Here is a 26,732-nt window from a genome sequence, read left to right as displayed (position 1 = left end):
AAAAATTTCAAAGATGAAGTTTCTTAACAAAGACTTTATTTTATTGTCCCAGGTTCAACTCTGGAAACCATGAGGCAGAAGTCTTCGTTATCTCAGATATTATAAAGTTGAATTAGTGCCAGCCAGGAATTCTGAGTCTGAGTCCGGCAGCCTACTTGAAATGAAAAGATCTTCAAATATTATCTTTAGTTCAATGAACATTCCATCCTTAAGTATGTATTACTGCATCAGCTTTCCAACAATTACTTCAAGAGCCATGAAGAGCAATATTTAATGTCATGGGAATGGTGTTTCTAAGCTACTAAAGTGATAACATTATCATTGTTCAACTCATGACACACTGCTTTTTATCTGAAGGTAATTATCATGTACACAAGACATTTTATACATCAACACTCTGCTTGATTAAAAGAACAATCCAGTGACAGTCTGGGATATAACTTGGGGATTCAGTATTTGTTCCAATGCATAATAAAAGATTGTTAACTATAGAAAAGTATTAGGATGAGCCAGAGGATAGGGAAAACTGAAGAAGCCAAAACAGAAAAACAAGTACAAAACATCTGACTCTGTCTTTCTACTTAGTAACGCCCATATATCACAACCATTATTGAATTTTAGGGTTACATGATATGAAAGTGGTATGCAGGGTAAAAGAAAAATTGTAATTGTTAGTAAGTAAATCTTGAGATATCTTCAAATGAAAAGAAATAGCAAGCCAATTAAGTTCAAACTGAGTCTCCATATTTTGTCTGATAAAAGTACTATTATATGATGCCTTGCATAACATAAACTGAAAGTCAAAAACAACCTCAGTTCAGAATTTTAGGCAGGTTTTAGAATATATACCAATGAATCACTTCAGCAAGTCACACAAAAGGGATGATATACATTGGTGGATTCCATGTAAATGGATAGTTAGTCTCAGAAACTGAAGTTAACAGCTTATCAGCCAGTGCTGAGCTGACCAAGAAAGGAGAGGCCTGAGACATCAGCGTGGTTTCTAAACAAATGATGTAGAAAAGAAAAAACAAAAGATTATTGTAAGCATGTTACTTTTTTAAAATTTCTTCTCCTATATTATAAACACATTTTTCAGACACTCAACCAAACACAATTTTGTCCTTACAAAAACCACAGCCTCGAAGTTGAATCCCAATGTAAGCTAATTAATGGAAATACATGTTAAATGCTATTATACTGAACCAAATTTTGCTATGTAAGAAGAAACAAAGGTTAAAAAAAAAAAGCAGGAAAAAAGAAGGAAAGGGCACTAGAACCTAGAGAGTTAATTTTTAAAAGACTTCATTATAATTAAAATATGAGCCTTGCCCCTTTCAATTTGAAGATAAGCTAATAGGTTCACTTTGTTCCTGAGAAATTCATGCACAAAAGCCAATAGACATTTTCTCTCTTTTCTTTTGTTTTGGGATTAGCGCAGAAGCCAACCTTTATATGAGAAGCTTTCTCTCTTCCCCACTGAAATAAAGGAGGAGGAAGAACAAGCAGCTTGCGTTTCTTTCTAAGATTCAGACTTCGTCAGCATGGATTTCATCTTCGTGCCTTGCTGAACCAGGCTGATTTGGTCAAGAGTTAAAGCTAGAAGACAGCAGAAAGGAAAGATCCCCTTGCAAGGTAAATGCCTGAATAAATCAGGTTTGGAGCCATTCTTTCTTCAAATGCCTACCCTTTCTTATAACCCTTTTGTCTAAGGGATCTACTTGGATAAATTTTAACTCTGGCTGAATAAAGATTCAACGAATTAACTTTTGTCTAAAGAGTCCTGAAAAAATGCAACAAATCGATATCAATGTGAGAATAGGGGGGAATTTATACGATGAAGTCCATTGAAGCACTCTGTCCAAAGTGTACTTGCTAAATATTTACTCCTTGATTCTCTGTAAGTTATAAAGAATAGTCAAAATTCTTCCCATTCTCACTGATTGGTTAAATGGATCTTAACAAAACAGTATTCTATGCCTCATATTATCATTTTCTTTTCTTTTTTTTTTTAAGATTTTATTTATTTATTTGAGAGAGTGATCAAGAGAGATCAAGAGAGTGATCAAGCTCAAGAGAGAACACAAGTGGAGTGGGGGTGGGCAGAGGGAGCGCCTCTCCCAGCTGGGACCTTTGAGCAGGGAGCCTGCTGTGGGGCTCCATCCCAGGACCCTGGGATCATGATCTGAGCCAAAGGCAGCTACTTAACCAACTGAGCCACTCAGGCACCCCTGGCATATTTTCATTTCTAATAATGCATTAGAATTACTTGGGTACTTACTTACTTAATAGCAAGCCATCATTTTAGTTAATTTTTAGTTAATTAATAATATTAAAATATAATAGAAATTATTTCTGATGTTTTTTCAAATTGTCATTTAAATTGTCAGTGAGTTAATATAACATAGTACAATCTTGCATTTAGTTGCAGGGAACAGCAAGACAAGATGAAGATTCTAGTCTTCACTGCGACCATCCTGAGTTTTGTGGCTTGCTTCCCGGTAAGTTTCAGTATTTTGGATATAAGTATCTTTATGACACTAAAAATTAGATGGAGGAAAAATATGGATTTAGATCATTATGTTTAATGCAGAAAGAATATTTTGCTAAAAAAATCATTGTATTTTAATGATCTATTTTCTCTTTATAAATTTCCTCCCCTTAACATTAATCCTATACATAATGAAGTAAAGATAACAGAAGCTATCGTGTATGATGTACAGAATTTAAAGGGCTTCTCTATACTTCTTATACTGTAAGAAATTCCATACTGAAAGTTTGCTATGGGACACCTGGATTTGTATTTGCAGAGGCTACTTAATGCTAATATATTAACTGTTCCTTCTTACATTGATACTGTGTATTTCTGACTCGATTAACCTAACAACTACTGGATAAAAAAGAAAGCACAGATCTTCAGAACGTTGCTTTATTTGATCAAGATAGCACTGTGACTACTTATTTCAAGTTTTTAGTTAAATAGAATCACCAAAAGGAACCTCACAAAAATGTTGTACTTCTTTCCCTTTAGTATAATGGGAATCAGGAAACACACAATCAGACAAATTATTTGTCTGCCAATCCACCTTTGTCTGCATCAGAGAGCCACACAGCAAGTCAACTCTCATCCACCCTAAGAACAAAAAATAATTCTGCACCTACAGACGATTCAAATAGTTACTCTGAGTCTGCTGATACAGTGACAAGGCACTCTGGATCTCTTTCAAAGAGAAACCACTCAGAGACTCTTCGAGCTAGCATATATAACTTTTCCCCATTTGGGAATGATCTACCAAGAAACCCTTCAGCTACCCAGACTTCAGCTAGCTTTGCTTATGTTGAGGGTATAGAAGGCAACTATACTCAGGCAGAGTCTCCAATGAGCAATGTTTCACCTTCATCTGCTGCTATGCAGGATACTTCTGCTGTCAGTACCACAATTTCCAGATTTGTACCCGATTCTGCAGTAACACAGAGCAGGATGGCTGTTTCTGGGGAAAACAGCACCTCAGTACCTGCATCCGTAACCACCCACCAGTATAAATCTGATTCCATTGCTATTCCTCACTATCAGAGAAACTCCAAAGCAACCCAGAGTCTTGAACGCTTCTTCCCATCCACTGGAAGATCTAAACGATTCTTTGCCTCTAATCCTGCTGCATATAGACGAAACACTAAAAATGAGTTTAGTGCCTCTGCAGATGAAAGCAACACTGCCGTATCAAATACAAACAACCTCCTTGGAACTTATAGCTCTACTCGTGAGGAAGAAGCAAGACCAGAGAGTATCTCCTTTATTGGTACTACCACCCTTACAAAGGAAGACAATACAGCTACAGTTGATGCCTCAGACATTCTAGAAGATTACACAACTCTGTTTGATGTTCCTGACATGAAGGACGAAACCATAATTATAACTGATACTACTTACCTGGAAAGATATGGCAAAACTATGAGCAATGCTCCAGATGTTCCACAGAAAGACAATTCTATTGCAACTGATGCCATAGACAAGAAGAATCACCACAGAACTACAGTTCATGCTCAAACACCTAGCATTTTCTTTGCAAAAAATACCAATGACTTTGAACCTTTTCCTATTCTGAGTACTTACAACAAGGCTGACAGCAAATCTAGCACGACTGACACTGACACTGACACTGATGAAGCTACTTCCAGGATCAATCCCACTACAAATTCTTTTCTTAATTATAGAATGTATAAGAAAAGAAATAATGCTATTCTTAATTTTAATGATACCAAGACAATGTTAGATGTAGCTAAAAATACGAAGGATCCAGGGAACGTGATTATTTCCAAAATAAACGGGATCACTTCTACAAAGCATTATGCTAACCCTAAGGCCATAGCACCAACAACTGACACTAACTCTAAGATAACTTGGCCTTTAAAGGCAAACACAATAGTAGAAGGCAGACATCCTGTACAGACGGAAAACACCAAGACACATGACAATAACAATATTGCTGAAGCAACTGTACTTAAACTCAATGATTCAATAACTGAGCTCCATTCTAATATTCCTGCCAGTGTACATCTTCAACATGGTATGAATTATTTTAAGTATCTGAGCAATGATGAAATTGAGGAAGTCATTTCCGTGGTCCAACAAATTGCAAATATGGACCAAAATGATATAGTTATAGAAGAAGTCATCATTCTTCATCCAGACACTTCCACAACAGACAATAGAAGAAAAATTTACTCTCTTAACCCTGATGCAGATTATACCCAAACAGCTGAAAACAAAATCAACCTCCTTTCTGAAATCCCTGATATGTTCAATCCCCTACTCAAAAACAAAATAATGCCCTTTATAATAGACGGTACAAACCTCATTAAAAACAGAGGTGACCATAGAACCCCCAGCACAATTACTGCAAATGACGCCAAAGCCAAAATAAATGTTGAAAGAACCAATGTATTGAAAACAGACAGTCTCCAGAACAATATCACTCCGATCATCACTCACCCTGGAACTGCTGGGACTATCTATTTTTGGGAAGACAGTGTGGCTGACATGCCCCCACCTTCAAAGCTCAGGATGACTCCTTCAGATAAACCAACTGACTATGTGGATGAAACCATCAGCCTCTCTACTAATAGTAACTATGCCAGTAGTGGTACAGGTCCGAACCCTGAAAGAAGCTTTCCTTTGAACAAAGGATACACTCTTCTGTCAGTAGCTGAATCATCTACCCTAATGCCCAAAGCCCAAAATAATCAAGCTAAAAACTCCCTGCTAATTAAAGATGATTCCTTGACTGATGCTTGGATATCAGATCCTGTGGCTAAAAATCCTCTCATTAATGATGCCATTATACAAAAATGGAAAATTAATAAAGTATCAGTAGATCCTTCAAATATTCCATTGGAGTTTACTTTCCTTACACCTGATTTTGCCTCTCCCACTGATGAATACAGTACAGGTAAGGGGACTAGAAATATGATTGCCAACTCTGAACTGATGATTAATAAGGCCACCATACCAGAAGGAAGGCCCACTATAGCCCTCAACTCCTTGCCTGCAAAAACAGCTGATATTCTTGCACAAAAACAAAGACTTGGAAGTTTGATAGACAAAGAAAGGACTAATGAAGAAGAATCAACTCCCTATATGGAAGTAAAACCTGCAGTGGGAGAAGATGGTATTTTTCAGATAAAAGAAGACCTTCTACCTGCACAACTAAGCAGTGGCTTTGAAAGGAATGGATTTGCAGCTGTGGATAGCACAAAATCCCCTTCCAAATTAAGTAGTAATATACCTACTACTGAAGTAACAGTAAGCGACAGCGTCCTTACCATTGCTGGGGAAGAAAATGTTGATGTTCTATATGATGTCAGTAAACCTTCAAATGGCAAAATACATTTTAAGACTATAGTCACCAAAGCAACAGTTAATGATCTGGGCAAAAGTGCAGCTGTGAAACAGAATGTGGAAGCAGCAGATGGCACCGAATTCCTTCCAACTAGCAATTCTGTCCTCCGAAGTAGAAAGGATCACCCTATTCTCTCTAATTTATACTATCGTGTAATCACCGATGATCCACTTACTACCACCAGAGAGAATCCAAATGTTGCTCAGAACACTGTGCAACGGACACTCTTCGCAATGGACAACGCAGACCTCACTGATTACGGAGACGACTCTCAAACCCTTGCTGCCATCACATCAAGCAATGCTAAGAGACTGATCAATAAAGGCAAAATGGCTGGGACGGAAACAACAAACATCCCTCCTGGCAGTCTGGCTACAGTTAATGATATTTCCAATGAGGATAAAAATACTGACACTGTAACAGACTTGGCTTCAACAGCTTCCACCTCGCCAATGATGAAAGGCATTCTGACTAAGAATGAGGTTAATACTCTAAATAATAAACCTAACAAACTAAGAGATGACTTTACCATTTCCAGAGGAGATCCCAGTGTGTCTACAGAAAATGACATGCTACTAGTAGCGGGTTCCTCTGCTTTTATGCAGGCTCTTGACCCTTTCAATCATCCTCATGCAACAAACCCTGTAAAAAAGATATCCTTGGCAGGTATTATAATACCAAAAACTTCTCATAGTAAGTCTACCCCAACAGCTGTGACAGGAGCTGCCACGGCCACTTCTCAAGGAGATGCTGACACCATGCTTTACGGCACAGATCAGGAATCTAAGCGCCCTTTCAAGGAAGATGTAACAGTGAACTCTGAAGCATATCCTCAAAATGACATGGGCATTATGGCAAAGGAATATGGACTTAAAGTAGAAAATGTGATGGATAGTATTTATGTTACACCTACTGCAGGTGGTAATGTCCCTAAAGGCAACAACTCTACAGCTAACCATTATTTTCACTCTGATGTATATAATTCCACCAAAGGAACAACCAAAACCATAGCTGGCCAACTTGAATTTGAGAATCCTGCATCATCCTATATGACTGAAGTCTCAAAGCCTCTACTTAGAAAATTGACTCCAGAGTTACAAGGAAAAGTGATTGTGAGAAACAGTAATAGTGATGCTGAACATGACCCATTCTTTGGTGGTGATATTCTTTATCCAATGATGAAAGAAAATGTCCCAAAGGGTTCTACCTTTTCCCCTGAAAGAAGGTCCACCTTTATAACACCAGATTTTAGAATTCCAGTGAAAGATAATACAAACTCTGCTCCAGAAGGCACTGTTTTGTTAGGTAAAAGAACTTCCCACACAAATTATGCATCCTATACTGCTGAGCAAAGTGATCCAGGAACAGAAAAAGATCAAACTGATACAGAGAGCATAACAAATTCTCACACAGGCATTATACCTGTGACCTTATCCATTCCTATCCCCTCTGAAGACACAAATGTGAAAAATTATTACCATATATCTAGAACAGGTACTCCTCTATCATTAGGATATACAAATACATTAAGAGATGATTCCTATATTCTTAGGCCTGAGATGACTCTGGCAAAGGAAAATAATCTGGATGATATAGACCTCATCATCACTGAACCTGATAAAAGTGATTCTGAATATATTTCAAATAAGCATTCCTTTGAACTAGAGAAGGAAGAAACCAGCTCTATTAAAAAACCTATTCCATTTATACATGGACCAAATGGACTTGTATCTCATTCAACCTCCCCCAGAGGTGGGGCTTCAAAGAGTCTACTGTATAGAATAACTCACCCTGAGTTTGAAACTAAAGAAAAATATCAAGCTATTGTTCTCAAAGAAAAAAATCCTGACTCTGATATTGTTGCCACTTCTTTCAAAGATAATACCAAAAACTTTAATACTCAACATCTGAAAACCATGGCACCCTCCCTAATGGATGCTACAGAGACTTTTCCCTCTGAGTTTCTAGAAAGATCATCTGTGGGAGAGGAAACTCTAAGTGAAGATGATGCCATCATCATTCTTCCGGAAATTACTGATTTGGGAAGTAAAACAATCAAGTATCTATTTGTACCATACACAGAAACAATTGTTACCATGGAAGGGAACACATTCCACACTGTGCCCACTGATCATGCTGAGATCACTATCCCCATAGAGAGTCAAGGTCATCCCTATAGGAAAGGCATTTCATCCAACGTTGGTAACACAAATGCCCCAGAGTTGGCAGATACCATCAACGCAAAAAAATCAAAAGTCAATGAAAATAAATTGGACTTAGCTGAAGTGATGCCTTCACGGGATCACATGCACCTCTTGGCTCAGGATATTGCCTCCCAAGCTAAGAATATCTCCTCTGTTGGTGAAGTTACTAAAGGTATAATCAAAAATGCCTCACTAGCTTCTCTTAATCCTGTTAGTGCCACCAACATGCCAACCTATGTTACCACCATTTCACCTAATGCCCCTGCCTTTGACTCTAAGGAGAGCAATAAAAATGGTGACTCTGCCATGCCTGAGATAGATGATGCCTTATTTGTAAAATTAAAATCTCTATTAATTCCTAATCATAAAAAACTTAGAATTGCAGATGCTTTTAGTCAAAATGATGATTCTTTATCTAATAAATTGATGGCCTTAGAACCACAAGGTGAACACTCTACTATCACTGACCAAAACTGGGAAATCACCAAGGTGCAAAGTAACCCTCAGCCATTCTCTGTGGTCTCCTCTGTTCCTTTGGAAGATCCTACTATTTTTTCAGATAACCCTATAAATGTAGCCACTGACACACCTGAAAATGGGCGCATTTATGATAAAACTGGCACCATGGCCTTTGCACCTAATACAGTTTTTCAACCTGCAATCCACAGAAAAGAGCAAATAAGCAAAAGTTCTGACTACGCTATAAATCACCATGTAAATACAGGGGTTATCAGTCCACGGGCTAAAGAAATCACTACCATGGGAAGTGGAACAAATGCTTTCCTGGGTAAAGATAACACTATTGTAGAGGATGAACCCTATATTTCTGAAGCCAAAATTCCAGTAATCTTAAGAGAAGTAAATTCAATGAGCATTAATCCTTTCATTCTTAAGCCTTCTATTGCTTCTGTTGAACAGAAAGCACCTGGAACTTTAAAAGAAACATTATACCCTGATTCCACAATGAGCACTACAAAGCTGAGAAAGGCCAGTGCAGAGGGCTTTAATAACTTAAAGAGGTCTATCACAAACTCTGATAATAAATCATATTCATCAGTGAAATCAATTCTTCCTCCTACTGATTTTCTTGATGATTTCAACATCAATAATCCTGAATTTGACCCAGTGTTTGCCGTCATAGAGAAAAACGTAAAAATGAATGATGAGTCTCTTATAGCTAGAGATATCACTGTTCTACCTGACAGAGATATCATTTCACCTGAGAATATTATCTTTATTGATGACATAAGAAACATTATACATCGAAAAAGGCAAATGGATTCTACAGAAAATGATAATGCCGCTCAATATGAAGTAATTCCTTTCACAAAGGACTTTTCAGCAGAGTCGGATGTGGTTTTTCTGGCAGAGGAGAACAATCCAAATGATATGAATCTAATGACCACTGGGTTTGATGACAATACTTTTAAATATGCATCAGAGAAAAATATCTTTTATGTTGGAGAAAAAGGAAAGAGCCCCACAACAAAAACATATCCTACTGTGCAAGGGCTCCATAGAGATGGACCTCCTGCTCCCTTCCCCACTGCACAAGTCACTGAGAGTCTCCAAAATGAAAATCCTGTAGAACCCAAAACTAAACAAGAATACCAAATGTTGATCTCCAGAAAAGGACACCCTGATTCTGACAAAGATGGCACCTTTCTCAAAGATTATACTGCCAAGTTCAAAAGCAAGTCACTTAGAACCATGGCTTACTTACCCACAAATGGAAACAGAAAAGTCTCCCCCGAGTTTCCAGATGACTTTTCTCTGGAAAAGGACTCCCTAAGTGGTAATGACATCATCATCACTCTTCCAGAAGGCAAATGGATTGAGCATATCAATGCTCCAGACACAGAGTCAATGGAAACTATGGAAGAAAGCAGGATGTTCCCAGAAGAAATCACTGATCTCACCCTGAGCACAACTCCCATCACAAACAAAGGCCAGCTCTACAGGAAACACACATTCACTGCTCCTTACTACCAAAGGGAACCTGAGATGTCAACCAAATCAGAATATAATCAAGATAAACATCTCAAGGCAGAGAACTATCATTCATGGAATGCCACTGTTCCTTCAACTACATTCAATGTCAGCCTTGATAATAATGAACTTCCCTTTGTTGATGAAAACTCTGGAAATAAAAAATATAGGGCTTCAGTGTCTTCTTCACCAATGAGGACAACTCACACTGTTGCTGATACCACTGCTCTTTCCCTTCAGAACATTTATAAAGGAGGAGATTCTATGCAACTGGATGAAGATAATGTTATGTCTAACAAACTCCCATCTCTACTAACATCTGAAAGGTTCATTCGTATGCCTAAAGTTTTAATGAAGGATTTTGTTCCAATAAGTAATAACTCTTCGACTGACCCCTCAAAGTCAGTATCGGTAGCATCTGAGACAGGGATTAAATACCTTGACTTCATTCATGGAAATGATATTTCAGAAAATCAGGACATTAAAATTCAAAGAGATCTTCAGCTCCACCTCTTAGACTCAAATATTCCTTCTACTGATTCAGTAGCTCTTACCAGGAATTCCACAGAGGATGAGGCTGAATCTGTACCCACTGCAGAGAGAGACACTGTTAACATTTCTGAAATCAACACAGATGCTCAACCTCTGGGTACTATGATGAAAGTGCTTTTGCCCTTAGAAATAAGCCCCTTCCCTTCTGAAATTAAAAAAATGGCTGAACTCTCTGCTGAAGAACACAAAGCTGCTAAATTTGATCTAAATCACATTACAAATGCAACAGTTCTCATTCCGGTTTTGGAAAACACACTTCCCTCAATCCCTGAGCTCAATGCTCTCTCCAAGACCAGTAACAAGGAGAAGAAACACATTATTTCCAAAGCAGGCAATTTTGTTTCAGGAGATTCAAGGACGTTGAAAGATAATCCTTTCCTTGGTAAATTTAATATTTCTGCTAGACCTCAAGCTCCTCCCAATTTAAAAAGAATCCTTTCAGCTGATTCTACTGTCTCTCTGGAAAAGACTTTAAAGCCTAAATATAAAAACTCTGGTCCTCCTGAAGAAGATGCAGGCACAGAAGGTTTGCTTTCTAATGCTCCCACTGGATCTGACATGTTACTACAGAAATCAGTTCTTTCTCCTGACTTCACAATGCCTGTGAGTTCATCTAACTATTCTGAACTTGACCCAGTTGTCAAAATGAAGAAAGATACCACAACAAACACTTTTAATAATATTCCATTTGAGGAAAGAAATACTCCATCACACAAAACCATCATTTCACCTAGTAACAATACTTCAACAAAAGGCATGGTGAACACTATTTTTAATAAAAGATTTGCTCACAGAAATTCTCTTAGGAAAGATATAATCACTGAATATGAAATAGTTCCAATTACAGAAAACACTTCAGACGTTATGTTAGATGCTGAAAATATTTCATATATTGAGGATGTAATAAGCACTGTGTCTGACAACAGAGCTCTTGAGTATGCCACAAATGAGTATGTCCTAGAACCACAAGAAGAAAAAGACAATACTATTATTAACAAAACTACTCTCATTTATGACCCCAAAATAGTTGGGTCTCATCAATTCTACTCCAGCGCTGATACCTCTGAACATTTATCTCGAAGAGGCCCAACTGAGATTAAAACTGAAGAAATACTGCAAAATTTGGTACCTAAAAAGGAGCATGCCAATTCTGACCTTGATGCTACTATTCTCAGAAGTTCCACTGACAATTCCAATTCTCGGGCTCCCAGACCTGTGACTCATCCCCTAACTCAAAGAAGTGAGAGTATTCACAAGTTCCTAGGTAAAGAAACCTTGAAAGGGGATAATTTACAAGGAGATGACACCATCAATATTTCCCCTGATGACAAAATTATGGAATACACCCTTGTTCCAGACCCAGAAATAACAATACCTACAGCAGACGGAAGGATTTCCCCAGATGAGCCCACGCGTCCTGTTGTTACCACCTCCCCATTAAAAAATAAGAATCAATTCTTCAAAGAAGTCATTTCATCTGGAATATATAACAGTGATGCCCAAGGTAAAGCAGAAAATATTTTATTATCCCAAGCAGACAATATTAAAGGTAAAACTAATATTGCAGAGATGCAACATTCACAGGAAAGCATTAATCCTTTGGCTGAGTTCACTGTCATTCCTATGGACAAACTTTCTTTCATCAGTGAAGATACTGAAATTTTAAACAAAAGGGCTTCAATCTCTTCCTTACCTATGAATTCAGTCGACTCTCAGGATGAAACTACCACTCCCTCCACTGAGAGTAGTTATGAAAGAGATGATTCTATGCTTCCAGAAGACAGTATTAGGTCCAAGGAATTTCTACTTCTACAAATCCCAAAAAAGGCCATTTTCATTCCTAATGTCTCAGCTGAAAATCTTGAAATCTCTGACCTAGTGACAAATAGCTCCTTGGTTAATTCTTCAACTGCTTTGTCGAACACGTTTAAGACAATGATAGAATATCCTAATTCTATTAATGATACTGATAGCCCCGTTAAAAATAAAACGTACCTCAAGCCTTACTCCTTGATCTCAACAAAACTTCCCATTGTTTCTACTACTTTTTCAGACAATCCCACAAATAATGAGTTTGAGTCACTGTCCTCAGCAAATAGAGAAACTACTGATGGCTCTAAAACGGAGACAGGTAAAATATATTCTAAACATCAGAGAAAAATCATGAAAGCCTTTTTTCCTATAAAGGTCTCTCGACAGAGGGTCCCTGAGACAGAAAGAAAAATAGCTAACTTTTCTGATCAAGAAGATCCAGCTGCTAAATCTGATTTAAGTCACACTACAAATGCAACCATTCTCAGAAATGCACACATTCTCAATCCAGCTACAAAGAAAATCCTTCCCTCAATAACTGAGCTTAATACTCTGTACAAGACTGACAACAGTGTGGAAGGGGAAGTACACATTTCTAAAGCAGACCATTTTTTCCTAAAAGATGCAAGAGCATTGAAAGATAATTCTTTCACTGTTAAATTTGATGCTGCTTCTACTAAACCTCAAGTGCTCCCCAATTTAAAAGGAGTCTTCTCAGTTGGTCCTACTTTAACACTTCCAGAAGCATCTAGGGATAATGATCAAAGCTCTTCTGTTTTTGCTGCTGGGGAAAGGATTATCACAAACACTCCCACTGAGACATATGGCCTGCCACCATCGAAATCCACTCTTCCCCCTTCTGAGTCCACAACATTCATGAGTTCATCCAAGTATTCTGAACTTGATCCTGGTATCAAAAAGAAAAAAGACACCACAACAAAGACTAATAATAATAATCTACCTGGAGAAAGGAATACTCCATCTGACAATACCATTATTTCACCTACTATCATTCTTTCAAAAAAAGGCATGAAAAACCCTCTTAATACTACTACTACTAATCAATTTGGAGATGAAACTTTTATAGGAAAAGATATATCCACTGAAATAGTTCCTTTTACAGAAGACATTTCAGAAGAGGCACATGACACCCTTTTGGCAGGGGAAAATATTCCAAACGATGAGAATATAGTAACTATTATACCTGATAACAGTGCCCTTGACTATGTTGCAGATAACTATGTTTTTGAACTAGTGAGGGAAAGAAATGGTGCCCTGAGGAGAAAGAGCACACTCAGCAATGACTCTAAAGTATTTAAGTCTCGTTCACTCCATTCCAGCACTGCAGTGTCTGAATATGCATCCCCAGGATCTCCAACTGATACCAAAACAACCAAAAAACACCAGAGCTTTTTTCCCAAAGACAAAAATCTTGATCCTGATGATGATGATACTGTTCTCAAAAGTTCTTCTGTCAATTTTAATACTAAGGTTCCCAGATCCATGGTTTATTCTCTAACTGATTCAAGTTGGATTTATTTACCTGAATTTCTAGACGAAACAACTGTAGAAAATAGCTCTCCAGTTGGTGATAAGACCATCATTATACTCCCTGAAGGCCAAAGAATGGAGTCGCTGTTTGTTCCAGACCCAGAACTAATGATGAGAATGGGAGAGAGCAATATATTCACAACTGAGTCCATCGATTCTGCTGTGACCACATACCCTATAGAATATAAAGACCAATTCAACAGGAAGGGTGTCTCATTTGCTTTATATAATCATGATGCCCCAAATGAATCAAAAACTACCATCTCAGCCAAATTCAATCCAAATAAACATAAACCAAACTTGACAGATAGGCCCCATTCACAGAACAACATTATTCCTTTGTCTGAGTTCAATGTCGTTCCTGATGATGATCTTCCCTTCATTGGTAAAAACACTGGGAAAACAAACAGAGTTCCAATCTTTTCTTCATCTATGAATAAGGCAGCCAGCACTGTGGCTGATTCCATTGTTCTTTCCACTGATGGTAGTTATGAAGGAGGTGATTCAATGTTACCTAGAGAAGATGTTAAATCTAGGAGATTCTCATCTCTATTAACATCTGCCACACTTATTCCTAATTCCTTGCCTGAAAATCCTGAAACCTCTGACCTAATAATAGATAAATCCTTACCTGAATCTGTAAAAAGTAAATCAGAAATGTTAGAAAGAACAACTGAATATGCTGATGCCAGTAATGGAGGTGATGTTTCAGAGAGATGGGTCACAATAAGTCAAGCTGACATCACCTCCTATCCATTGGCCCCAAATATTTCTCCAACTGGATTGACCCCTTTTTCAGATAGAACCACACATGGTGAAGTTGACTCATTTTTCTCTCTGAATAGAGATACCCCTGAGAATTATAAAACTAAGACTGACAAAATATATTTCAATTCTCAAAGAACAATGATGAAAGACTTATCCCTTAGAGAAGACTCTCAAGAGAGTGTCTATGAAAGAAGGAAAATAGCTAATCTTTTTGATCAAGAAGATCCAGCTGCTCAATTGGAATTACATAATTTTACAAATACAACAGTTTTCATCCCAGCTATGAGGAAAATCCTTCCATCAGGAACTCCCTTCTCTAAGGGAGGCAGCAATATGGAAAATTCTTTCACTGTTAACCTTAATGCTACTTCTTACAAACCTCAAATACCTCCCAATTTAAAAGGAATCTTTTTAGCTGATTCCACATTAACTCTTGCAGAAGATGTTAGGCCTACCTCTCATGATAAAGTCACTACTAACACAGGAGGATCCATCCCAAATACTCCAACTAGACTACACAGTCTACAATGGAGGTCAACGCTTTCTCCTTCTGATTTCACAACATCCACAGGGACTTCCAAATATTCTGAACTTGTTCCAGTTACTAGTATGGGAAAATATGTGACCAAAGAGATTGATTATAACATTCTACATGAGAAAATAATTATTCCATCTGATAAAGCTATCATTTCACCTATTACTACATCTGAAAAAGATATGACCAGTACTTTACAAGGGAAAGGCCTTATGAAGAGTGGGACAGCAGGTGAATATAGAATCACTAATTTTATAGAAGACATTTCAGGAAGGGTGGATGACATTTCTTCTGCAGGCAAAATCACTCCAGCGTATTTGGACCATACAACCATGACCTCTGATGACAGTGGTTCTGAATATGTCTCAGATATGCATGCCTTTGAACTAGAAGATAGAGCAAATAATTCCCCAATAAAAATTGGTACACTCATATATGCCCCTAAGACACATGTGTCTCATGTACCATATACCACAGTTGCTGCTTCTGACAGTCTATCTAAAACAGTATCTCCAGTGTTCAAAGCTAAAGAAAATTACCACCCTATGATTCCTAGACAGGAAAACAGCACTAACACTGAAGTGACTGCTCTCAAGAATTCCAATCCCAATGTGAATACCAAAGCTCACAGACCAATAATTGTTCTAATTAATGCAAGTAAAAATTTTCCTTCTAGTTTTTCTGACAAAAAATCTGCAGGAAAAAGCACCATAAATGGTGATCATGACACCATAATTCCTTCTGACTTTGACTTAGAAAATAAAGTAACTGAGTATTCTCTTTCTCCAGACATAAAACCTGTAGTTGACAGCAAGACATTCACAACTGATACTGCTAGCCATGCTTTTAAAAATAGTGATAATTTTCTCAGGAGAAACACTTCACCTACCATTTATAAGACATTTACACTCAGGAGACCAGATGCTACCACATCCAGTATATCTGATGTTACTGAAGATCAAACAGGTATAGCTACAGTATCTGCTTCAAGGTTTAGTAGTTTTCCTTTAGCTCAGCTTTCCAGTGAAGACATCTCCAATGGGAAAGAAAACACGGACGATGCAATGAACACAGATCTTACTTTCTTTCATCCTTTGAAAAAGATGTCTACCAACATGCCATATGCTCCTGCTATTACTACTAACAACAAAAATAGCATTGGTCATTACAGTCTTCCATCGTCAGATAGTGTCAGGTCTCTAAGATTTGCATCTGTGGAACTACCTGAAATTCTCATCCTAACCTCTAAAGATCCTACTAAAGAAACTGCAGCCCCCAAACTTATAAAAGGCACAAACATATATTACCCAATAGTTTTACTATCAGCAGCATCAGAACCTGTGTCTATACAGTCATCTTACTTCAATAAAGGCATTGCCTTAGAAGGACAAAACACTAGAAGTCAAAGAGTCCCAAAGGCTTTCCCTTTGGTTTATACTGCTCTCCAAGCCCATTCCACGGGTTCTTCAGATAATATGGCTGGTATCAATGTGAACCCAACCACTACTACTGTCACCAAGAGCAAAATTTTTGATATTGATGTCTTTGATGATCAAAATTCAGAACCCAAGAAAACCACCACCAAGTTTTCTACTGTTTTTCCTAATGAATACAGTAAACCAAATTTCTATTACACAAGGGAAATAACTAAAGCTTCTGCAGTGAAAGACACAGCTGAAGCAAATCACCTTACAGATGTAAATAGAGTAATAGGAAATGATGCAGTTATTCAGGTGGAAATGAACTCTCTAAAAGATGCTGACCTAAAACCTTATCTTATGAATAAAAATGTCATTGCTGATAATAAATCGGGGAATAAGGATGATGACATTGTCCCTGTAGCAGCTTACTCAAGCTTTCACAAGCTAAAGAACTCCCTCCCAGATGGGTATGTTCCTCAGGAAACTTACTTCACTACCAGGAACTCAAACTTGCTCACAGAAGTTATTGACATTATTCCCACTGATGAAAAGTCTTTATCTTACACCGAGATCATTTCCATGGTAGAGGAAAATTCTTAATTGGAATTTAATTAGCCAATATCAGAGCAACAAATACTGAAATTCAAACTTCAGAAAGCACAAATGATACACAAGAATCCACTGTCAAGATATAAAAAAATATATATTATCTAGGTCTCAAGAAATTTTCTGTTGTGCCACAAGCTAAAAAGAAACACTTTCTATTGTGCCACCAACTAACAGGAAACACTTTCTGTTGTACCACAAGCTAAGGGAAACACTTCCTTAGGGCTGATATTCTTCAGTCACATATAGAAACAATTATTCTAAAGGATATCCCTGAGAAGACTACAAACCACAAAGCAAACATGAGTGTCATAAATGAGCCTGCTATATGCCATCTTCCTTGGAAACAAAAAAGTAGTGACACTACAGGCCAATGCATCTTTCAATTACAATTTCCTTACCGTAGACCCAACATTCCAATCACTGGTGAGGAAGAGGACAAAAATTTGGATGTTGCTATAATCAGATCTCAAGATGTACCTGCTCTCTCACCTCCCTCCCTAAAGATGTACCTCTCCCTCTCACCTCCCTGAAGCTGGGAATTCTCTCATGAATGAAGATATTGAACCTGAAACTTCCTTAGTGACTACATTCCAATAGTGATTATAATCACTGCATCTAGGATTAATAACTCTATTTTCTCCAGTAAATAAATAAATATAATTTGAAGATATATAGAGTCTAAAGGAGGAATTCTCGTGTCCATAGGAGACACCACTTATCTTAATTGATTCTTTTAAAATTGCACATGACATTTCATCTGATAAATTTCAAGATACTCTCCAAACACAGTCTTAAGGGTGGGCATCATTATGACATCAGCATTTTCAAAGCCTGTATCTGAGGACTCTTCTAGTCAAGTATCCCTGAAAATAATAAGTCATCAAATCACATTCTGAGGCCTTATTGAGAAGTCTCCTTTTGTAAATAGCTTCCCCTTTTTCACTTAAAAAAAAAAACAAAAATACTTTTTTTTCATCATGGACCTGAAGAAATTGCTACTTAAACATGAACTTGATGCCTGAGAAAAAACAGTTTCCATTAGTGTAACAGAAACTACAACAATAAAATAAAGAACTATTTACATAAAATGAAACTCACCTATAGAAGCTGATCCTGTCCTTAAGTCAGCTAATATCTCAGGTGGTAATGATCTGTTGGTCAAGTAAGACTCTCCTATGTTCTCTACAGCAAACGACTCATTTCATCCTCAAAATTCCAGCAGTCCCCCTAGGATTTTCACCATATTTTTCCTGTTCTTTGATGGATAATATACACTCTCAAGGTGAGGTGTTCTTTTTAAGGTCAATGGTTTTAAGAAAAAAAAAAAAAAATAATGGTAATATTCTCCTCTATAGGAAAGAAAAGACTTAACTATGCTATAATCAATGTGATCCCACCTCAAAGCTATCTTAGTAGAAACAGGGTTTGGTGCGAGCACAACAGTAATCCTTGAAATTAAAGACTATTTGACAAATTATTATCTATGAAGATGGTATCGTATCACCTAACATTTCTTTTTTTTTTAAATTTTTTTTATTCAGTATTTTTTATTTATTCATTTGAGAAAGACAGAGAGAGAGGGGAGCATGAGCTGGACAGGGACAGAGGGAGAGGGAGAAGCAGGCTCCCTGCTGAGCAGGGAGCCCAATGTGGGCTTCGATCTCAGGGTCCTGGGATCACGACCTGGGCCAAGGGCAGACAGCTAACTGACTGAGCTACCCAGGCACCCCTCACCTGACATTTCTAACCAGGAGTTAAATGTACATAAAAATGAATATTTTGCTCCTTATTATAATTCTATTCAATATAACATACACCAAGTACTCCAAGCTGACTTCTAGCAATTAATATAGCTAACACTTCCAAATTTTTTTCCCTTTTTGTACACAAAAAGAATTCCCCCCACCAAATGACACCAAGTCTGAATTTAAGGCTCACAAACTCTAGATAATGAGAAAAAAAGCAGAGGTTAAAAAACCTCCTCTTGAGTTAGGGAACCCAGAGAATGGCTTTACCTTGTGATTTCCTTTATTGCCACTGGAATTCATTTATTATGAATAATGTAATTATTCATAATAATTATGAATAATATAATTATATTCATATTTGTCACTAATTTAAGGCTTTCCTCCCTGTCCCTGATAACTGACAGCATTTCCATGTCAATAATGACTTTGGGACCCACATAATGACATTTCCTTGAAGCAAAAACATTTCTGGAGAAGCTGTCTGTATCTTTAAAATAAAAAATGCCCATCTTAAGCCTATCATAATTCTACAGAGAATGGTGATTTAGCTATACCAGGTCAATCAGTTAAGAAAAGACACTAAACTTGGAGGTTGAGTCCATATCCAATGAAGAAAAGCATTTGCCCTTGGGATGGAAACTACTGCTCTGGCTGATTCTTCTGCCCATTGTCAGATATAGTTGGGTCTAAGTATGAAAATTCTCTTCCTTCTATTGACACTGGGCAAACATTAACACCAGGTTATAATCTCCTTTCATCTAAGTAGCTAAACATTAAGGATGATAACAAAATTATGATGGCTGGTATAACTAATATCATTACAGAAAACAAAACCTCTGAAACTGAGGATACAATTCTTATGGCTAATACAGTTATTCCATACTTCAATTTTGTTTCTGGGTGAATTCTGACATACAATGCCAACTCCCTGGCATTAGGTTAAACTAACATTCTCTACAGAAAAATATTCCTAAAGAAATTAAATCTACAAAACCTGACACTCTCATTGTTAAGCATGTTAACTCAAGAAAAAGTAAGAATTGCAATGAAGAGGAAAACTACAAAAACCCTAAATGGCCAGTAACTTATTTATTATCCTTACTGAAAAAGTGAGAATTCACTCTCTGAAGAAGAGAACTAACTGAAATCCCTGCTACCTAATTACCTTCTGCAGCTACCTTCACTGCCCAAGCTGCCATTGTTTTTTAGCCATTTAAATCCCATAAATCTCAAGAGAACACACTTCACCTCAAAAAGACGTTGTTAATTTGAAAGACAGACAGGTTGAAGCTAATGCTGATAATGCTGGAGTTTTCCCCACTGACCCTAAACCCACGAAGTACCTGGCTGACTCTGCTATGTCTATTTCAAATGACACAAGCCCCATAAGGGAAGGTAGCTCCGTTATAAAGAAAAATATGATAAATCCAGCTGTGAGTGTTGATTTCATAATCAGAGGGGATTCTATTCTCTTTTCATCTAATATCAGTACTCTTGAAACTAGATGCCCAATCAGAGCACAGAAACAACCTCCAAGGAGAGCCACTGCCATTGGCCCTATGGTTGATGCAACAATCACCATGATGACCAATGCTTCAATCACTATAATGAACATCACTCTCCTGCCTAGGGATACCACTGGGCCCAGGGAAAGACCTGTGAGTGTGCATGGTGCCATTTTGCCCCATGGCTGAAGATGGTTTGCCAAAAATTTATTCTCATCCACCAACAGAAAGCAGTAAAACAACAACTGAAGCAACCATTTTCTTTGGGGCTGACAACACTATTCCTAAATCAGAAACAACTATTACTTCAGAAGGAGACCACATCACTTCAGTAAATGACTATACACTAGAAAGTGATCTTTCAACAACAGACAACAAGCTTACGTCTCCAAAGGAAAAAGCAAAATCAGAAGATGATGTTGAGTCCCATATTATTAAGTCATCAGCCGATCTCGAGAAAGAAATTACTACTATGACAGGCACGACAAACTCCATAGCTAATGACTCGATAACTGAAAATTTAATCCTAGTGAAAACTGGTAATCTTTCACCACCAGGTGCTACTGTTTCTTTAATAGATTTTTCCACCAACACAGCAAAAGAAGATATTCTCTTGGATACCACTGACCCAGGGAATGAAGATGTCTCAATAACTTCTGAAGTCTCTGGCACATTAAAGGAAGGTACCACCAGCACTGCAGACACTCCTACCCTTCTAGTTAAGAAAGATGAACCTGATGTTAACAATTATAATTCCTCGGTTAAATACAATGTCACTTCTGATGAGGCCATCCAGATCACCAACTCATCTATCCCTGAGGTTGAACTCTCTCCTGTTACTGAAAAAAACTTCACTATTCCAGACATAATTGCCCTTACAGAAGAGAAAATAACTGAAATTGACTTAAGTCTTCCGGTGGATGACCCCAGTGCTGTGCCCAAACTAACAGACTCCGATGAGGAGAAGTTCATCACTGTGTTTGAACTCACTACCACTGTGGAAAGAGACAAAGATAACCCAGAAGATATTCTGCTGACCGATGAAGAGTCTATGGATGAAGTCAATGTTTGGATGGAGAAAGATAGCACAAATGAAGCAGACAACCATCAGGTTTTGCTCACTGCTGTTGAATCCAGATATGACTTTGTAGTCCCGACATCTGTAGCTACACACCTCAGAGAAAATCCATCTACTATGCCAAAAGATCTGTCTGAAAATAATACAATGGAATCTGTAACTAAGGACAGTGAGCCACTTTCAGAAACTACCCCTGATTCAGATACCCGAAACAATGAGGAAGATGCTTTTACAAATGAAAAGGGTGTCTTTAAGCTACTGAAAGAAGAACCAGATGAGTTCCTGATTTGAACGCAGCAAAACAGATGCCACATAGAATTGAGCAACAGCCTAGAAAGCTAGTCTTAACATCTAAGAAGTTTGTCCAGCAAGCAAAAATCTTAATAAAGAATGTGAGAATTTAAGGCAAGTATTAGACTAAGAAAAATATAGAAGCTTAACAACAGAGGTCATGCAGTAGAATGTATTTACAGAAACTTGAAAACTCAGTATACAAGAGTTCCTCTAGTATCAAAAAGTTTAATTCAATTATAATCCAATTATTTACCTTAATATAAAATCTTTAATCCCAGCTTTCAGGGATATGTAGAGAGAGAGAGCAATAAAGAAATCTCACTTTCTGCTACATTTAATGATGTATGTCATTTTAATTAACCCTCAATAGCACATTTTAGTGTGAGTTGAAGAGATGAGAATTGAATTAACATGTTATCTCAAAAAAGAACTGTAGTATTAAAAGTTCTAAAATCCTAATTCTAAACAGATTTTTTTCAGGCAACCAATAGTTCTCTTCTATTAAAAACTGTATTTGTAATCCTCTTTCTATTTGCAATAGAATTAAGGCTATTCAGTTCAGTAATTGTTTAGCACCCACATGTAAAAAAATGTAAGAAATATTATAGACTTCCTGGCTCATGTTGGAGGCAAACTAAGGCAAAGTGATATTTTATCTGTAAATCTTTCAAAAACAATATTGTGTACAAACATATGAGTCAATTTTTTTTTTCTGTAAAATGTCTTTCCTGAATTTTTGTCAATTTTTTTCAGGTCTTAAACACTGATAATCGCACTCTTCTTATGCTTTTGGTTAGCAATTCAAGGACATGTATCTTCAATCTTTTCTGACACAGACTTTAAAATGGGTCTGTTTTCATTTTGCTGATTTTTCTTCAATAAATCTTTTGACAGCAACTGATTTACTGTGTGTAAATGTGTTTGATATTCTAGTATAGAATTCTTAAATTAGACAAAATGTAAGTACAGTTGACCCTTGAACAACATAGGGATAAGAAGCAATGATCCCCTACCAGTCAAAAATCCACCTGTAACTTTTGAGTCCCCCAGAACTAAGCCATTAATAACCTACTATTGACTGGAATCCTTATCAGTAATATAAATAGTCAATTAACACATACTTTATAAATTTGTCATATGCTGTAGTCATATAATAAAGAGAAAAGAAAATTATTTAAAAAATCATAAGTAAAAGAAAATACATTTACAGTACTGTACCATAAAAAATCCACATATAAATGGACCTGTGAAATTCAAACTTGTCAATTGTAAAATTAAAATCCATTGTTTAATAAATAACTTAGCTTTGGGCACCAAGAATAGAATTATTCTAGAGACTTGTAATTTTATCACATTAAAAAGAAAAAGAAAAACAAAGCCAAACCATTGGGTAAAATAGTAAATGGTACATTTGGGGTGGGTGGAGGGGAGGGATGTATACCGTTAGATAGACTACAGACTAGAATAATTACAGTAGCACGTTAAAACACAGAAGCACGTTTTATCATACAAATTTAGTATATGGTAAAGTGAACCTCAAAACCATGAGACATGATGGGTATTTGAGGAAAAATTAAGCTACAGTATTAAGACCAAACTCTAAAATTCTACATGGATTAGAGACTTAAATTTAAAACCAAACAAAAGCACAAAAGGAAACACATGTATATTTATCCAAGTGCAGTTAAGAAATCTAAGCACATAAGAAATGACAAAAAGGAGATTCACAGATATGACACCATGAATAGGTAGGTAAAATTCTGTACAAAAGAAAATTAACATAAAATTAAAAAGCAAACCATAACTTGGGAAAAATAATTGCCGTATATGTGGCAGTGAAAGGATTACTATCTCAGTCTATGAAGAGCTCCTAAAGAGAAACTATTTTTTTAAGAGAAAAAATTTTAAATGGGTAGAAGAAATAAAAAGATAATTCATAAAATACAAACTGCCAATAAACACATAAAAAGTCAACGATCATAAGATTCAAAGAAAATGAAATTATTAGATATTTCTTTTTTAACCATTTGACAATTAAAATGATCATTTTAAATATTCACTGTTAGCTAATGCAAATGTCTCTACCTTTCCTTGGAGGCAATGTGGAAAAACATGCAATAAGCATTAAAAATATTTGAAGTTTTTAGCCTATTTTGCAACCAAGAATTTTCTAAAGAATTAGAGATCATGGGACGCCTGGGTGGCTCAGTGGGTTAAGCCACTGTCTTCGGCTCAGGTCATGATCCCAGGGTCCTGGGATCGAGCCCCAAATCAGGCTCTCTGCTCAGCAGGGAGCCTGCTTCTTCCTCTCTCTCTGCCTGCCTCTCTGCCTGCTTGTCATCTCTCTCTGTCAAATAAATAAATAAAATCTTAAAAAAAAAAAAAAAGAATTAGAGATCATGAAAGTAGCTAACAATTATTACAGTTCTTCTTGTGTTCACATTTAGAATAACATTTGTTTTTCATGACAGTCCTATAAGGAAGAACAATATTATACCCATTTTACAGATAAAGAAACCAAGTCAGGAAATCTACATTAACATGCCCAAACCTCATAGTAACTATGTAGCAAAGGCAGCTTCAAACCAGGCAGTCTTCCTGCAGAGCTCAAGCTCTCCTAATCACTATGCTTTACTGGCTCTAACAGTTTTACAGAAGGAAAAAAAGGTATTACCAATGGCATTCATGTGTTTTTTTTTACGTTTATAAAAGAGCAATACTAAAAGTAACCTATAATTCTAATGACATCGAATTGGTTATATTTCTGTATATCCATACAAAGTAACAGTATGCATTTTTTAAAATGGTCTATAAAAGAGAATTCATTCATCCATTCATCCATTCATGTCCACACCCAATGTAGGACTTCAACTCACAACCCTGAAATCAAGAGTCACGTGCTCTACACGAGCCAGCCGGGTTCCCCAAAGAGAACTTAATGACATAGGGGAAAATGGGGAAAATCACACTAAACTTCTAAGTGAAATTTACACAGTGATATTGGAAGGGCCTATTTAGCCAGAGCAGCTCCATCCTGACCCTGCCCCTCCCCCTTCAAGGAACTTACTTAAAAACAAGTCCAGGAAACCAGTCCCAGGTAACAAAGCCCAAATACAAGGGTGGGTCAGTTCAGGTAGAGATAACAGAGCCCGGATGCAGGGATGAGTCGGGCCAGGTGGAGACAGCCAATCAGTAAAGCGTGCATACTTGTCTCCCTAGCTACCAAGGAGTATGGGCCCTGCCTTTTGGGTGCCAATTCTGACCAAGGTGCTAGGCTAGTTCAAATGGCTACTATGGGGTGAATTGTAATTCAATTGGCCACCCATGTGTGACCTAGCATGACTGTGCAGCTTTCTCTGTGTGTTACAATCTCACTGGCCACCTGTGTGTGTGGCCAGGCCCAACCACAAGGCCTTTGCTCTATAAAAGTTAGTCTGTGAGGTAGGGAGGGGTCTTTGCCCTCTCTGTAAGGCGCATCCCAACCAGGCGATTTGATGGTTTGATTCTCGATGCTTGGCGTGAAATAAAGCTTTGCTTGACCTTCTCTTGGTATCAGTCTCACTCCTTTGATCATGGACCCATTGTTGGGGGACCCAAAAATATGTATGACATACACATAAATAGATAGATACATATAACAACACCTTAGCAGTGATTATCTCTAAGAAGGAAATGCAGGTGATTTTCATTCTCTCTGCTTTCATTCGTCTATAAATGCATAAAATCCAGGATATAAAGTGTAAACCAAGGGGCTAAATGATTGTCAACATTAACAAGGAGAAAACTGAAGAGCCAACCTATATCTTCCTACATCTAATAAAAATATTAGCTAGTATTTATTATTTCCTTTGTGTCAGACACTAAGTATTTTATTCAGCTTTCAGTTTTAAAATATTTATTATGTACCTATCAGTTTCCAAGCTGTTCAGAAGCCTCGTGAGGACACCACTATAGTGAGAACCAAATGATGGAGCCCCTGCCATCACGGAAATTAATCCACTGGGAAAGATAAATATTAAACAAATTCAAATAATCACACACAAAACAATGCCAACTACAGATTGTGATGTGTCTTACAAACAAAAATAATAAGAGATTATAGCTGCAGTTTTCACATAAATTTAAATCCAGGGAAGTTGTCTCTGAGAAAGTGAGATTTAAGCTGAAGATTTAAAAATGTGAAGAGATTAGGACACAATATGCCCAAAACTCTGAGACTAGAAATGGCCCAAGTTTCTCAAGGGAATGAACAGACTATTGTTGTGCCCGAGTTTTCGTGTCAGAGAGACCAAGGAGCCATGCACCAATGCAATCACAAGAGGGTTTATGTGACAAGCTTAAGCTTGGGCCCAAGGCAGCTGAGTAGGGACTTGGACCCTGAGCTTAGTTAAGGCAGGGGTATTTATGGGGTATTTATGGTATATACTAAAGCAGGGTGGGGATTCCTGGAAACAAAGCAGGGTGGGGGTTACTAAAGCAGGGTGGGGAAAAGTTCAGCCCTTGGGCACAGGGGTCTGAGATGGCTGCCAGAGCTAAGATGGCTGTACTTATGCTAAGGCTAAACCTAAGGGGGGATGGCCTTGATTTTCTCAGCCTCCACATTTCCCCCTGAACAATTTTGACCCTTAAATCTTTAAGGTTGTTGAAGGTGGAAGGTCTCACCTTCTGTAACTTCTTCCTGCTGAGTAGGGGCGTAGAGTTGTCCCTACCTACTCAGGTCAACATTGATCAGTTGGGGAATGTATAGACAGAGGCAGCTGAGCCCA

General features: G+C 37.4%; 1 protein-coding gene and 1 long non-coding RNA gene across 6 annotated transcripts; one reads left to right on the top strand and one right to left on the bottom strand.

The window, feature by feature from the left end:
* Nucleotides 1-20: 20 nt before the first annotated feature.
* On the bottom strand, nucleotides 21-6,013 carry LOC309862479. The gene is made up of 2 exons (XR_014310545.1): nucleotides 5,824-6,013; nucleotides 21-1,003 (listed from the first exon to the last, which is right to left on the bottom strand). It is a non-coding gene; the product is annotated as an uncharacterized lncRNA (long non-coding RNA).
* On the top strand, nucleotides 1,376-22,867 carry CABS1 (calcium binding protein, spermatid associated 1). Of its 5 annotated transcripts, none has more exons than XM_082726335.1 (4): nucleotides 1,376-1,635; nucleotides 2,426-2,501; nucleotides 18,530-18,623; nucleotides 20,822-22,867. In XM_082726335.1, exons 2-4 carry the CDS (start codon nucleotides 2,448-2,450, stop codon nucleotides 21,961-21,963), a joined length of 1,290 nt encoding a protein of 429 aa, XP_082582461.1. In that variant the 5' UTR covers nucleotides 1,376-1,635; nucleotides 2,426-2,447; the 3' UTR covers nucleotides 21,964-22,867. The 5 variants fall into 5 exon arrangements, with proteins under 5 accessions (XP_082582461.1, XP_082582460.1, XP_082582464.1 ...); XM_082726336.1 differs by having other exon boundaries at nucleotides 1,482-1,635; nucleotides 20,594-22,867; XM_082726337.1 differs by having other exon boundaries at nucleotides 1,489-1,635; nucleotides 20,579-22,867.
* Nucleotides 22,868-26,732: the final 3,865 nt, after the last annotated feature.

This window comes from Mustela nivalis (assembly GCF_964662115.1).
Source record: "Mustela nivalis genome assembly, chromosome: 4".
Lineage (NCBI taxonomy): Eukaryota > Metazoa > Chordata > Mammalia > Carnivora > Mustelidae > Mustela > Mustela nivalis.
The sequence above is the reverse complement of the archived record's forward strand: the minus strand, read 5'-3'. Positions and strand labels throughout refer to the sequence as shown.